At 43.1% G+C, this 16,527-nt stretch overlaps 1 protein-coding gene across 3 annotated transcripts in view; it reads left to right on the forward strand.

Moving 5' to 3' along the window:
- mid2 (midline 2) overlaps nt 1-4,393 on the forward strand; it is a 267,487-nt gene extending 263,094 nt beyond the window's left edge. For all 3 annotated transcript variants that reach the window (XM_080187569.1, XM_080187568.1, XM_080187570.1), the window contains exons 9-10: nt 931-1,138; nt 3,225-4,393. In XM_080187569.1, coding sequence (XP_080043695.1) covers nt 931-1,138; nt 3,225-3,630 — 614 coding nt within the window. In that variant the 3' untranslated portion in view covers nt 3,631-4,393. The remainder of the gene's footprint in view (nt 1-930; nt 1,139-3,224) is intronic.
- Nucleotides 4,394-16,527: the final 12,134 nt, after the last annotated feature.

Consider the following 16,527-nt stretch of genomic DNA (forward strand, 5'->3'; position numbering starts at 1 on the left):
ACTGAACCCTCTGCACCACACTCTGCCCTTGTTGCTGATCCCTCTGCACCACACTCTGCCCTTGTTGCTGACCTTCCTGTACCACACTCCCATGGCCTCCAACCCAGAAACCTCGCCCACCTTTAGGTACCTCTGGCCTGGCCTACTCTGCAATCCTGGGCCTCTGTTGAATCCACTTCCCATAGCCATCACCACCACCCCATAAGTCATAGCAGAACTGCTGAGCAAAAGAACCGTCATTCTCTGATTAACCTGCAGCTTTTAGTGGCCAGGACATCGCATACCCAGGGCCATGATCTTGTGGAATGCCTGCTTCTGATGACATGTTAATTACTTGCTTTGTAAATCAGCTAGCCCCCCCCAAAGGAGGCAGCTGGTCTTCTCACCGACTCTCCAACCAGCTTGCAAGTCCCCTATCACCTCCATAAAATTCCCTCCTAAATGTTACTAACTGAATTGTTAAGCGTTAGACAGACATCAATAGCTTTTCACCTATCAAACATATTAAGGGGTACAGGATGGGTACATTTATTTTACTGGTAGATTAGCCATGATCTCACTGAGTGACATAGCAGACCAGAGGTCAATTCCAGTTTCTGTGCTCTTAAGAAATGGGAGTTATAAATGAAACATAAATAAGAAAGAAATAATGTGAGGGAAAGTGATCCCTTTCTTTAGATGTACTTAAATATAAATATTTGAGAAATCCTGTTCTTATTGTAACTAACAGTGGGATTGAAATATTCTCTAATTACCTACTCCGCATTTGTTGAAATTTTGTAGCTATCATTAGAGTTGATCTCTTAATGATATCAGTCAATTATAAATAAATTGTACAGAGAAGTAGAATTCAACGTGGTGTTAATTGAAAAGTTAATGGTGAAAGTTTGTCCACATTTATATTTTTGTTCTTGGCATGCTTTTATCCAGGTCAACCTTTCAAACTGGATCCCAAAACTGCTCACAAGAAGCTGAAGCTGTCCAATGATGGCCTGGCTATGGAACGGGATGAGAATTCCATGAAGAAGAGCCATACCCCCGAGCGGTTTAGCAGCCAAGGGAGCTACGGAGCTTTGGGGAATGTATTTATCGACAGTGGCTGCCATTACTGGGAGGTTCTACTTGGAGGATGTACATGGTACAGAGTTTTGAATAATTCACATCAGACACCACTACCAATATCACTTTTAGAAAATTATAGGGAACGTGGATTTACATTTTTGATAAGCTCAGCTCCCAACTCTCAGTTGTCTTCTTGAAGTAGTAACTTCGACTGTGGTATGTTAAGCAGCTCTCCATTACCGTAACTAAATTTTCACATTAATCTGAACAGTAAATGGCAGCAAGCTATTCATCTGCGATACAACACCACTAACCATGACCTGATCCTCATCCAGGTACTGTCAAAGATTTTCCCATGAGAAATGTTCTGACCAATCCCAGGACAAGGTCACCTAACTTGTTAACTTGCCAAATGGGATCTCAATTTTGTTACGCTCCCGGGTGAGGAGGAATGAGCTGGCTCCCCTTCTTCATTCAACCTCTCAGCTGGTCATAACAAGATTAATTTAAAAGGATCCCTTTCCCCCATGAATGTCTTTCCCCAGTCCATCTGTACATACTGCAAGGCTTTCCACTCCTGTTCGAGTCAGGAGGGTTTGTCGGCAATTGCAGAAGATCTCCTGAGAAGGCCAAATGGTGTTTCATGTTGGTGTAAAGGCAGGAAGTAATTGGGGGGAGGAATGGGGAGGTTTGGAGGAAGCAGGGGGGTGGGCAAAGCCTGAAAAATCTGTTCCCCAATCCAAACCCACCAGAAACCCCATGCAGGGAAGGTTCGGAGTTGAGATGATAGTTTTAAGGAAAAGAATTGGGGGGGGAGGCTGGAGCGGGGGGGGGGGGGGGTGGTTTGGTGGTAGTATCTATCTTACAGGGGTCACCTCCCCAATCCACAAAGGACAACTCCTGAAAATAGAACCCCCACCCCCTTCCTTTCTGCTCTGACTCTGCCAAAAGTTTTGTGATGTGGGGAGCATATTACCAGGATCAGTTGGTTTAGTAATAAGCTAAATTGACCTTTATCATCTATTAAAATTTGGCAGGTGTGCTACCAATTTCAACACTAGTCCATCCCCTGTGCTATGGGGGTGAGCTCGGGGTTTGGTGGCAAGACAGTGTGGTGGGTTTCTGCCTTATTTTACATGTCCCCCTGCCAAAACCAAGCCCTGTGGAGGCACAGGAAATGCAACCCCAAGTGTTGGGAAATACGGCAGCTTCGTTGAGACAAGCACGCAATAGATGTCCTTACACCCGGGTCCAGGTGCCTGTCTGAGGCATCTCTGATGAGGCACGCTCACTACCCCGCACCCAACCACCTTCTTCTGAAAGATTTCACAATAAGGGCTCTAAAACCCCATTCCCAACAGCACCACCATCAGGCCTCCAATTTCCCCCTCAACACCACTCCTAACACCCCAATCTCCCAGCCCAGGCCTGCAGTCTTCATCACAATCTGGAACCTCATGACCAGGTAGCTGAGCATGTCCCGCACTCTACTATTACCACTGAGCCAGTGGATTAACCCCAGTTAATGAGAAATGTCGGAAATCATGGCAGAACCAGTCATACCTAAATGAGGTGCCAACCTAGTGAAACTATAACACAGGACTACATGCATGTCTAACAATGGAAGCAGTCCATGAAAGACAATCCACGTAAGCAATCCTGGAACCAACAGGTCAGATCAAAGCTCTGCAGTCCCGCCAGTCTCTAGCTAGAAATATTGAAATTCTCGCAGTTTGAAGATGAATGGTTAGGAAAGGCTTACATAAGATGATGAATGGGATGGATAGGATAGAGGTGGAGAGACTCTTCCCGCTCAGAAAGGATAGTAGGACTAGGGGGCACAGCCTCAAGATAAAGGGGGTGCGGTTTAGAACAGAGTTGAGGAGGAACTTCTTCACTCAAAGGGTGGTGAATCTCTGGAATTCTCTGCCCGTTGAAGTGGTGGAGGCTGCCTCGCTAAATATTTTTAAGACGCGGGTTGATGGGTTTTTGATAAGTGAGGGGATTAAGGGTTATGGGGAGAGGGCGGGAATGTGGAACTGAGCCACGACAGATCAGCCATGATCATATTGAATGGCGGGGCAGACTCGAAGGGCTAGATGGCCTACTCCTGCTCCTATTTCTTATGTTTTTATGACTTTTTGTTCTGTTTCTTTCTCCAGGTATTCCATTGGCATCTCATATAAATCAGCCCCGAAGAATGAGTGGAATGGAAAGAATTCATCTTCTTGGGTCTTCTCTCGCTGCAACAACAACTTTGCTGTCAGACATAGTGGCAAAGAGATGTCAGTGGATGCTAGCCATCAGCTGCGGAGACTTGGTGTCCTCCTCGACTACGATGGTAACACGCTATCATTCTACGACGCCATGAACACGCATCACCTGCACACATTTGACATTTCTTTTGCTCTACCTGTGTGCCCCACTTTCACAATCTGGAACAAATCGTTAATGATCCTGTCAGGGCTGCCTGTCCCAGACCCATTAGACTGCTTGGAGCAGCAGCAGGAATGCATTTGTAGACCCCAGGAATCTCCTTACACGTCAGGGATAAAAGTCAGTCAATAAAGGCCTGACTGAAATGGAGTCCTGGCACATCCACTATTGCCCTACACCCTAAATATTGCATTTCTCCAGGCAGGGCTAGACTATGCATTGTGCCTCCTCAAGATAGCACAAGAGCCGCCTTACACAGAATGACTACTATTGTATTGAATTTATAAATTATTTATGATAAATATGTTCACAGATTATGATTGGAGAGAGATTGTATTCCAAATGCACTTTCAAGACATGCTTTTAGATTGTGGAAAGCTGTTTTTAATATGTCAAAGCTGGAAGAAGATGTATTAAGTAGATCTGAAGATGTGGCTTCTTCAATTTCTAGAAACTCGTGTATTGTACACTAGACACACCTAACGACTAGAGTCTGAAACAGTGTTGCTCTCATTTGCTAAGAGAATCATCTGCACCACCAAGAAGAGAGCTTCTCACAGTGAAAGAAGAATGATTCCACCCTTCATGTGTCGCTCGACAGTAGAGCAGTCACTATGAAGGGATAATTAGCAGTTGCTGTAAAAACGACAGACAAGGTGTGCAGAGAATAGAGACAGCAAGCATGTTTAGACAGTGCCTCAAAGCAGAACTTAATTCCATCGAGAAATTTGTCCTGATATATTCATGGATTCATTATATTGTCATCTTTGTTGGTATTGTTTGTGAATGAAGATAATTCCATTCAAGGATGTGTATAAGAAACATGCTGTTGATATATGGAACTTTAATTGGTCTGTGTAATGTTAAAATGTTAAAAATGGTATAAATATTTAATGACAAACTGGTTGGTTGTTCTTTACCCAATTTGAAAAGAGGGATTATTTTCCTAGCTATTATTTTTGGAAGAGTTGCCATTGCAACTAAGGTTTAATTCTAGTTTAAAATATAAAGGAATGTATTAAAGGGTGGAGTCTGCAAAATTTGGATACTTGTGGGGGCAAAATCACTGCTCACCTGGCATCTGAGGAACACAGCCATCTTCCCCCATTGGCAAAATCCTCTCCCTCTCTCGCTCAACCACATTCACATGACAAGAAAGACATGGATATTCACATCCACATCATCAGGGATCCAAACACAGGCACCCACACCTTATAGATTAGAACTAACACCTGGGGAAGACAAAATGCATCCTCCCAGTTAGATAACTATGAAAGCCAAGTGCATGCTGCACCATTAAACCACCAGGGATAATACCATAAATACATGAGGCTGCACTCTCCATCCACAAGATCATCAGCGGGGACTCAAGAACTGGCAAAACTTACAAATCGCAAACCTCGCCTGCAACATCGTGATCTCTGATTTTCATCCCCCCCCCACCAGTGACATAATCAGGTTCACATCCGTAATGGGTAAGAACCTGATTTGAATACATGTTAATCTTATTAAAGACCCCCTCACTAGATAGCCCCCCTCATGAGAATCCGCATGAATCTGTCATGGTGATACCTATCCGGGACGCAAGGTGGGGAGATAGATATCGCCAGGTAATTAACCCTGGCAATCTGTCCACAGTAACCTAAGTAAGAAATAAAATCACCATCTCTATACTTGAAGTCATATTTAATTAAAACCTGAAAACAGCTTTTTAACTAGAAAAGCTGTAAGAAACTAGAAAACAGTTAGAATTTGTAAGATAAATTAGGTTGACCCACACACTGGATCAGGCAGCAGGTTTTAACATCAGGTAACGGCTTTTAATCCCAGCTCACAATCATAGGACATTTGGTGAACATATTTGTGTGTGTGAAACAGATTTAGATAATCTTAACCTATATCCAAATAGACAGAGACCGCAGAATGGTACCCCACAAAATTGGCAACTTCACTTAAAGAGAACAAAGGTGTCCATCATAGTAATGCAGTTAGAGATGTTGGTTAGGTTGAAATAAACACATTGCCAGAGTGGAATAAAAAATATTATTTATATCTAACTAAATCTGTACCAGATCTGTAAGTGTTCTGATACTACCATTGGATACTCACAACGGGAGAAAGCTCAGTATCAAGATCCTTGATCCTTGTAATACGGTTTGTAAATTACATTTATCATAAATCATTCTTTTACTGCCAAGGTCTCTAACATTGCCACAATATAAACCATTTTGTTAATTTGAACACTTCTAAGATTCCCTTTGTAAACGAACTTTCCTTTATGAAGATATCTCCAACTCATTGCTGCTGACTTAGATTTATTCAACCACTATGACAGCATAATATTGAATGTTTAATTGAACTAATATTCTGGATAAGGGACTTTATTTTCATCTGGAGAATAACATGTCATTACTACAAGCTCTATGGTTTGGGTGTTTGAGGTGGAAAGTGAAACAAATTGGTAAAAAAACATATTTTTATTTATCTTTGAGAAGTGGGCAATACTGTATTTATGCCCAGCTTTAGATGGCCTAGAAAGGTGACAATGGGCCTCCTTCTTAACTGAATGTGACCCTCGTGCTCATCCTACTCCCACCATGATGGAGAATCGATGAAGAAACAGCAGTACATATCCGAGACGAGCGATGAAGAAACAGCAGTACATATCCGAGACGAGATGATAGTTAATTTAAAGAAACCTGGAGATGGTGTTCTCATCATCATGATGCACCTGCTCCACTCGGGTTGTGGGTTATTACTGAAGGAAGCTTGGTGAGTTGCTGCAGTCGCTGCTGTAAGTTCTGCAGGGTTGGGTTATATGCGAGTTCCATTTCCAGTAGGAAAGTTTTACACTTACCTCACTTAAGTACTAACTGACAAAGTTAGAATCATAGAATCCTACAGGACAGAAGGAGGCCATTTAGATCATTGAGTCTGTACCAACCACAATCCCCCCCAGGTCCTTTTCTCATAACCCTGAATGTTTACTCTGCTAGTCCCCTGACACTAGGGCCAATTTTGTATGGTCAATCAACCTAACCCACACATCTTTGGGGTGTGGGAGGAAATCAGAGCACCTGGAGGAACCCATGCAGACACAGGGAGAACATGCAAGCTCCACATGGACAATGACCCACGCTGGAATTGAACCTGGGTCCCTGGCACTGTAAGGCAGCAATGCTAACCGCTGTGCCACCATGCTGGCCTTGTTGGGAGTGGACTAAAGGAAAAGTAAACTTATCAATAAGCAAGCATTTAGAATATTTAATCACTCTCTAATCACCATTAAGCTATACTGCCGTCAGTAATATATTTTGAAATGCATTAGCTCAGATATGATTATGCTATTGGGTGGTGATCTCCAAAAAATTGAGATAAAGTGTAAATCTACTCATCCAGAGTTTGCAATCATAAACTGCTTGCCTTCAGTAATATTACAGATTAGATGTCCCTTGATTCACAATCATCAATTTAAATGTGGTGTTCCAATCCAAGTTGTGGCATTTTATAACAAAAAACAACTTTTCATGCAGGTTCCAATTATACCCAACTTTATTTGATCTTGAAGGCTCCCTGTATTTTTCAATCAGGGCAGTTGCAGGGTAGGCTGGAAGTTATTCAAAGCAATCAGGTCAATTTGAATGTGGGTCTGGAGACTATCAAAGTTAGTCAGATCAGTGGGAGAATAGGGCTAGAACCTGCCTGGCCCAATCAGATTGATTTGGAATTTGCCGGTCATCAGAAGCACTTTGACTAGCTGAAGGACAGTGAACTGGAGCCTGTCAAAAAGTTTTAAAATGAAGCCAATGTCCTCTCCAAGTTACAATTATATTTACTGTGCAACTCTAAATTGTCCGTACCAGGTCAGCTACTAAGCTACAGCTTTTTAAAATTTTCCTTGAAGTGTTATCTGTATGAAGGTGTATGAAGGGGATTTTATTGAAATTTACAGGATACTGCGAGGCCTGAATAGATTGAACGTGGAGAGAATGTTTCCACTAGTAAGAGAAACTAGAACCAGAGGGCACAATCTCAGACTAAAATCCTTTAAGACAGAGATGGGGAAGAATTTCTTCAGCCAGAGAGTGGTGAATCTGTCAAACACTTGGCCGCAGAAGGCTGTAAAGGCCAAGTCAGTAAGGCAGAGATAGATTCTTGATTAATAAGGGGATCAGAGGTTATGGGGAAAAGGCAGGAGAATGGAGATGAGAAAAATATCAGCCATGATTGAGTAGCGGGGCAGAGTCGATGGGCCAAGTGGCCTAAGTCCGCTCCTATGTCTTATGGTATTTGCTCCCACTCTTCTCAGTAACTAGTTCAAGATAAAGAGGCTGTAATTGCTGCAAATGTATTGCTTTCACAGAAGTTGGTAACTTATCAGAGTTAGGAAATAAAATGGGTGGCAGTATTGGAGTAGTCATGTCTTTACCTACAGTTGAAAAGTTACAAATTTCCATGCTTGGGATTTTACTGTACACTATTGTGAGCTCAGTCAATACCTGCCATTGGACTACGGCATCAAAAGATTGCTTTCTATTAGTTTATATATTGTCATGGTGAGGATTTTTTTTGTCAAACCACACCCCCAACCATCAAACGAACAGGGAAGGGAACCCATTATGTATGTACTTGAGTGTGAATAACACACTCAATAAATTGTAAGCTTCTTAAATGGAGGCTGTAAATTGGATTCACCCAACTGCAGAAAATCCAGATCACCACGCTTGTTCCTGAAAGCCATATTTTCATGCACATTTGCTTGTTAGTAGATTTCAAGATTTAAAAGACAAAATCTTTGAAATTCACAGTAGGTTAATGATCAGTATCTAATAGGCAAACGTGCAAACTATGTGGGATTTTCCAGCTGTACTCACCCTAAAATCAGAAAATCCCACCAAGGTCAACAGACCTTTTTCTGTCAGTGTCCAACCCACTATGATCCCTGTGGTGAATGGGACAAGAAAATTCCACCCAATGTGGCTGTGACATTTCACCAAACTCAAAGATTTGCATTGCTGAAGGAGATAAATAAACCCATCTAATTCATGGGGGTTAATAAAAACTTACTCTTCCATCATAGTGTCCCACTTCCATAACCTTTTCTCTGAGACAGTTCAGGTATTGGGAGAAATGATTCATCACATCAGTGCTGAACTGGTCTTTACCAATTTGCAACTGTAAATAAGATTTGATTTTGATTTGATTTGATTTATTATTGTCACATGTATTAACATACAGTGAAAAGTATTGCTTGTTGCATGCTATACAGCCAAGACATACCGTTCATAGAGAAGGAAAGGAGAGTGTGCAGAATGTAGTGTTATAGTCATAGCTAGGGTGTAGAGAAAGATCAATGTAATGCAAGGTAAGTCCACTCAAAAGTCTGACAACAAAAGGGAAGAAGCTGTTCTTGATTCGGTTGGTATGTGACCTCAGACTTCTGTATCATTTCCCGAGGGAAGAAAGTGGAAGAGAGACTGTCCGGGGTGCGTGGGGTCCTTAATTATGCTGGCTGCTTTGCTGCTTCCTCCAAATTCCTCATTAGTTTCATTAGTCATAGCTTATGCTTATAACTGCTAGTTTTGATTCTCTCACAAGCAGAGACATGTTATCTTATGCTAACATAAGAAACTTCTAATTACACAAAGTTTCACGACTTGGGAAACATTTCTATTTCATTAAAACTTCCAGTAAACCAATTGCACTGCCAGGACTCTCTGCAGGGAAAGGAAGTAGTGAGAAATGAACTGAGGACAATGGTTTTGAAGGGGTTTTCAGAAAATAGTCACTTAGCAATTGAGTTGCTTGTGCTTCATCTTCTATGTCACAAACAATAGAATAAAGCAGCTTCTATCATGAGCTTAAGTCACATCTTTTTTCTATCTGCAGAAGTTCTATCAACTCACTACCTGGTAACAAGGGCAGAGAAAATCTTTCCTAAGTTGCACAGTTGTTATTGCAATTTTAATAATATGTTTGGAGGGAAACAAGAACTTGGCCTGTGAAACACTTGCTTTCTATTTACTAATCTTTATTTCATTATTTATCCTTTTCTTGCCGCTTGCAAGGAATTCAAATCAGTGGGCCCTATTTCACCATTTTGATTCTAAGTGCAGGGCAGACTTGAAACGGGGAGCGTTTCAGATCTGACTTTTAGATCTGTTCTGAGGCACCCCCACATGCAATCTGTCTGAAAAACTATCAACAATTTTGAACTGCACTGCACAAGCCTGTGACTGGGGCTTAACGCGCCTGAAATCCTGCAACTCCAATCAGCGCCTCCAACTGCACACACGCGGCAAAAAAAGACAGCATGCAGCTCCCTTGCCACATCGCTCCCAGGCTGGATAATGCCTCCCCTGACCCCCACAAACATGTTGTGGGTATGCCGGCGTTGGACTGGCATAAACACAGTAAAAAGTCTGACAACACCAGGTTTTAGTCCAACCTATTTATTTGATAATATACTCACAAGCTTTCGGGGTTAGCCCCTTCGTCAGGTGATTGCCCCACCCTCACAACAGTGCTGATCCCCTTATCCCCTCACCCCCCTACCACCTAGACTGATTGTGGGCCCCTCCCCTCTTCCGCCTCGCTGTTCATAGGCAGAGTGGCAGCAGACCCCAGCCCCCCCCCTTCCACCTCACTAATCTCAGGCAGAGTGGCAGTGGATCCCCCTTCCCCCTCACTTGTCACAGACAGTGTGGCAGCGGACCTCCTTCCCCCTCCCTGATCACAGAGGGAGCAGCAGCGGAGTCCCCTCCCCCCTCTTTCATCACAGGCAGAGTGGCAGCGAATCCCCTTCCCCCTGACTGATCACAGGCAGAGTGACAGTGGACCCCCCCTGACCTCCCCCACCCCCACTGATCTCAAGCAGAAAGCCGTTGGATCCATCTTCCACCCCCACCACCAACCCCCTCCCCCTCCAACTCCACCGATCTCAAGCAGACAGCCATTGTCGGGTACTGAGCACTTACCTTTTCAAATAGATCATAGAATCCTATACTGCAGACAGAAGCCATTCGGCCCATCAAGTCTGCACTGACCACAATTTCACCCAAGTCCTATCCCCATAACTCCATGCATTTGCCCTAGCTAGTTCCCCTGACACTAAAGGGCAATTTTACCATTGCCAATCCATCTAACCTGCACATCTTTGGACTGTGGGAAGAAACCGGAGCACCCAGAGGAAACCCTCACAGAACGGGGAAAATGTGCAAATTTTGTGCCGAGTCTGCATGAGTGAACATGATGGTAAAAGGAGAAGTGCCAGTAAGGTTAGGCGTGTAGCTCATTAAGTCAGTTTAAATGCAAATGCATTTAAATTGTCGTCGTGCCCGTTTCGGGCGCTTGCCTGACTGCGGCCATTTTTGGGCCTTGGTAAAGGGGGAACCAGCGCAGAGGTGGGCACGGATCACACTACTCACCTCATGCCTGACTTTATCAAGTTTCCACGCCTGAAAATGGGTGCAATTTGATGGTAAAATTGGACCCAATGTCATACTAATGAGCACAGTTTACTCATAACAGTGAAATTCACCGAGTATAAATGTCAACTCTGTTCGCTCTGAACAGTTTGGGTGCATTCTGCCTCTTTAAATGTGAAATTTAGGAAGAGATTTTAACTCACTCAAAGCCATAGTTAAAAATCAGGCCCCTAGTCAATAACAGGAGACACAAAAAGATAATACACTTTACAAGATCTGAGACTAGTGGACTCATGAAAGAGCAGTTTATGATTTTTCTTTTAAGTTTGGGAATTTCTGCCCAGCTCACATACAAGCCTGGTTTCTCCAAGTTACTACTGATTGGAAAGCATCATCCCTCAGTGGAAAATCATGAATGCAAAGCCAATTATTTGCCCTCCATTGGAATGACAGGATGGAAAGCTACACAGCTGTTCATGTTTTACTCATTTGTACAACTCATAAGGGTTTTGTGGCCCCATCCATTACCAGAATCATCCAGTCCCACCAAAAGTTGATTAACTTTTGGCTACCGTACTGCAGGTCACGTAGCAGATCTTGGCATGATCACATAGCAGATCTTGAAGCTGGAAAACCCAGGCAACTGAGTTAGCTGCAGGCAGTGTGAAGTCAAAACTTGGAAAATTAATTTTCCTACTTTGGGCTCTCACAATGAGTTTTTGTTCATTACATTGCTCCTGGTGAAATTGAATCGAACAGGTTAAAGACCAGAACCAAATCAGAAGCTCAGAAAACTGCACTCTTTCTCCCTCCCTCCCTCTGCACACACCCCCACCGCCTCTTCCCGCTCCACCCCCCACTCCCTTACTCTGTCCTTGGTTGTGTTTTGGATTTGCCAAAAGATGGCAACCAGTGTTTCCTTTACTGAGAAAGCACGACTATAGCCCTGGACTGCCATCTGTGGGACTTGTGATTAGAAAGACAACAGATTGCTCAAGCTGACAGTGACTAATTTGCCCCATTCTGTATTTTTATCAGCATGAATGCAGTTTGTAATTTCAATAACATTTCTAATTGGCAATGTGATTAAAAGGTCCCAGCTGTTTATAATGCATACTGTATAGAGGTTGGAAATTGCAGTACATTTTTAATTAAACGGATGGTTAAAAAAAACATTGGATTACCATTGCATTTTGACTAGTGATGCTTGGAGAACAAGCAACTGAATATTATAAAAGAACGAATGAAGCACTGATTTATTGGAGATAATTAGTATTAAGTACTTATTAATATTGCATGACTTGAGTCGACCGTATTAGAAAAATCACAGAATTACATCAAGGAATGCTAACAAGTAGGTTCTTAAAATGTATGGGAAAATGTCCTCTCCACTATTTGAACAGAGAAATGCTTTGAGGGATAGACAACTATAGCTGCGAGGATAGATTGGAGAGGTAGGGTCTGTTTGCCTTGAAGAAAAGGTGGTGAGGAGGCTTGATGGAGGCATTCAAGGTCCTGAAGTATATGGGCAGGATAAATAGTGAGAAACTATTCCTTTAAGAACTAGATTCAAGGTAATGGGCAAAAGGAATAGGGGTGATGAGGCAGCTGCGATTCTCCCAAAAGGGCTGAATTGGTGGGAAAATGGTTCAAGATCCCAATTGGTTTCTCAGTTCAACTTTTCACCCGAATCTTTCCACTCCGTGCACCGCAGAGGTCCCAATCGTGAATCTCATTAAAAACCCAGAGGGGCCGGGCCTATTCACGCTGGAGTTTGACTGTTCTGGAATTCTGCACATGCACAGTGGCCCTTATCTGTCAGATTCCCCATTTGTTGGCCAGCTCAATCGTTGGGCAGCCTGGGACCTCCACAGTGCTGCTTCTCCAGCCCCTCCCCACTACGGTCCCCATAATAATTCCTGGGCCGGCCCTGACACCCCTGATGTCCTGCCCACCCTCCAGCAGTGGCGATCCCCCCCATCCCCCTCACCCCGGCAGAACACCTCCACCACTGACACTCCTGGAGTCAGACTCCCCCGAGAGGCAGCCTCACCCTGCCCAGCAGACCAACCCCACCTCCCCAGCATGGCCCAATCGCTGCCCTTCCTCCATCCCAGACTGATCCCAGTGCAGAGTAGCAGCAGGACCCTCTCAACACACCAATCACCCCACCCACAATAGACCGTGTCCCCCTTGGCACTGCCCGATGCCTAGTGGGCAATACCAAGGTGCCCCCTAGGCATGGGCACAGGCTGGCACTGCCAGGGTGCCCATGCTCAGGAGGCCCCGCCATTCTCCAACCCCCTGGGAGGCCTCAATTGCCCTCTCCTTCATTCTGGCAGGATCTCCCGCTAGTTCCCCGAATGTGGGGAGCTACTCTAAACCCTGCCAGAATTAAATACTCCTGGCGGGTTGAGAGATTCTACTGGGACCAACAAGTTCCCAATAATTACATTCAAAAGACATTTAAAACAACAGATTCAAATCACTTACCCGATTTCCTGCCAGTTTCTAACCTGGGCTGGCCAGCAACCTATTTTGTCAGCTCTGGGAGATGTGCGTGCTTTCCCAGCACATGCACAAATCCTGGAACAAGGCCAGTGATACGCATCTCCCATCCCAACCCACCAGAACAGTTGTTGGTCGGGATGGGAGAATCACGGCCAATGTTTCTTCACCCAGAGGGTGTGAAGGGTGGTGGAGGCAGGTTCTATTCAAATAGAAGTCTGATGGCACAGTGGTTAGCACTGCTGCCTCACAGCGCTGGAGACCTGGGTTCAATGACTGGCTTGAGTCACTGTCTGCAAATTATCCCCGTGTCTGCGCGGATTTGGTCCCACAGTCCGAAAGATTTGATGGTTAAGTGCATTGGCCATGCTAAGTTCTCCCTCGATATATCTGAACACGTGCTAGTGTGTGGCAACTGGGGATTTTCACAGTAACTTCATTGCAGTGTTAATATAAGCCTACTTGTGACTCTAGTAAATAACCTTTAAACTTAAAAATCTAAAATGAATATCACAAAAGAATGTGCAAGTTTAATATAGATAAGGCACGAAAGTAGGATTAGGTAGAATACTCGTTCAGCAAGCAAGTGCAGATTCGACAGGTCGAATTGCCTCTTTTTGCATTAAGGTTCTATTGTTAATAGATTTATGCTTTTACTTACAAAATATAGAAGATATTTTAGATGTGTTTGTCAAAAATCCATCCAACAGTAATCCGTCAATACAATTTTTGAGCTATATAGTTTATTCTCATATCAGTGGCAATGTGTTTCAAACACTGTTACAGATTTACCTTTCCTTGGAGTATGAAACCATTATCAGCATGAAAAATGGCACTTAAATAGATTGTACTATTGAACAGATGCAACATGGTCAAGCCATAGAGTTGTTCAAAATAGGCTTCTACCCAACATTTTCCATTGATTTCTCCCATTCAAGTAAAAGAAGTCAAGTTTCTGAAGTTCTAGAAGCAAGTTGTCTGAACATTTTGACCATAGGTGTTGTGCAACCCAAAAGACACGAGGACTGGTAATGTTCAGTCGTTCTGATACCATCCATAGCCCATGGGGGGCTGTAGAAACCTCTTTCTGTTCACTTCTGGAATATTTCCATGTATCTTACTGGACACAATCCAGGTTGTAAACTTCATCCAGAGTTTCCATTTCGCATTGTAGGGGTGAAGTATTTATCCACTTCAAAATAATGCCAATCACATATTTGAATGCAAGGCGTCTCTGTAATGAAAGTTTCCATATTCCCAGCCTAAGACAGCACCTCATCAAATAAAGCACCAAATGGCAAGATGTGTGGGGGTTGCATTGGTGCTCAGGGCCCGGGACATGAACTAGAATGCAACGATTCTGCCAACAGCAGAGTACTCAATGCTGTTGCTGATGGGAGAAATCTTGTTTGGTAACCCTGTTGTTAAATGTCTTGGGATATTAGGGACATTATAAATTAAGCTGCCATTGTAGTAATTAAACACATCCTTAAACTGTAAACATTAATCTCATGCTTGTTGGGCCCTCTATTTTATCTTATGGCTTTTCTGGCACCTGCAAAGGCCAGTGGCACCAATTACATTTTAGAGGGCTAACCTGCAACATTTCTGCAAGAGGTGGAGTGGTGGATGCCATGCAAGTAAAACCACAAGAGGCCAAGGCTGAAAGTGAATTCCAGTTTATTTCTCAGCTATGTTAATGAAACTCCATGGCAGCCCTTATAATGACTGATATAGCTACTTGTGTGAAGCAAGCACCTTCCTCTGCTGAAGTCCTCATTCCATCTCCTCCAATGTAGAGCTGGAAGAGGTCTGTGCCCTTCAGCAGGCTATTTCCTGGGCAATATTTGCAGCTGTTCACTAACCAAGCGATTTACATCAGAAAACCCATTTTGGAAAATTGAGTCGCTTGTCTGAATTCTAGTCTTCCACAGATTACATATTCTTGTGCAAAAACAATACATTTCTCAATCACAACTTTAGGAATAATTATTTTGCCTGGAGCATTCAGATGTCAGGTTTTGGATGCTTGGACTTTGATTTTAAATTAATGAAACAAGGATAGACAGAAATGAATTAAGTAATTACAGTAACAATGTACATGAAATTAGACATCCTGCTCCTAGCCTTAGAGCTACAATATCATTGCACCGAAAAGAATCAGCTAATTATTATATATGCAGTATATAATTACAGAGTCTTTAGATAGCAGTGTTGTGATTTTTAAAAAAAAGTAGGGTGAGGATTGTATACATAATTGAACCAAATTGCTGCTTTTGTTTTTAAGATAGAAATGAAATGCTAGCACTAGGGGGAAAAGGACCAGGCAATTACTGATAACACTCTGCAGTGTCTAAGCCCAAGCTCTTTAGAAAAGAATTAGTGACAGAGACTTTAAGGATAATTACAACAATAGTACATCTATAATTAGAGCCTGGACCATTTTTGCAGAAGAATACTGCTGTAAGGAAAATGTCCAGCAATCAGGCGCTGTACGGATTGCTAGAAATTTGTTAAAATCAAGTTCTACTTATTCACTATAACAATCGATGTTCCTATTCTGAAGGTATCAACTAATGGGAGTCAACTAATGGTTCATGAACTGGAACCACCTTTTGTTACCTCCCCCGAACGGCCAATCCTCAAAAGTTAAATTAAACAGCAAGTGATTGCAGCTTATTTGAACACATGGAATCATCACAAACTGAACACAAATCCGTACAATATCCCCAGTCCCTTATATTTCAGCGTCCCAACATAGAATGTGACTCCTCCATGCTGACAGCACAGGATACAGATCCTATCCCAAATTCCGCAAATGGAGTGAGCTTGCCTACCGTTTCAATTTGGAACGCCACACAGCTATTACAGTAGAGAGGACCCAGAATCCCCTTCCAGCCCAATAAGCACCCGAGGGATCTCATCAGAACTTCGGGTCACTTTATGGTGCAAAGGATTGCAATCTGGAATAGATGATTTTTCTTTTATATCCAAGCTACTTCTTGCTAGACTGGCTCAGATTAGTTATTGCAATACAGACTGGAAATTTTAACCTGAGGCCCTTGCGGTTAACATGGTAGTACTATTTCTAGAC

Source organism: Carcharhinus amblyrhynchos, chromosome 4, assembly GCF_965287045.1.
Source record: "Carcharhinus amblyrhynchos chromosome 4, sCarAmb.v2.hapA, whole genome shotgun sequence".
In the NCBI taxonomy this organism is placed as follows: Eukaryota; Metazoa; Chordata; class Chondrichthyes; order Carcharhiniformes; family Carcharhinidae; genus Carcharhinus; species Carcharhinus amblyrhynchos.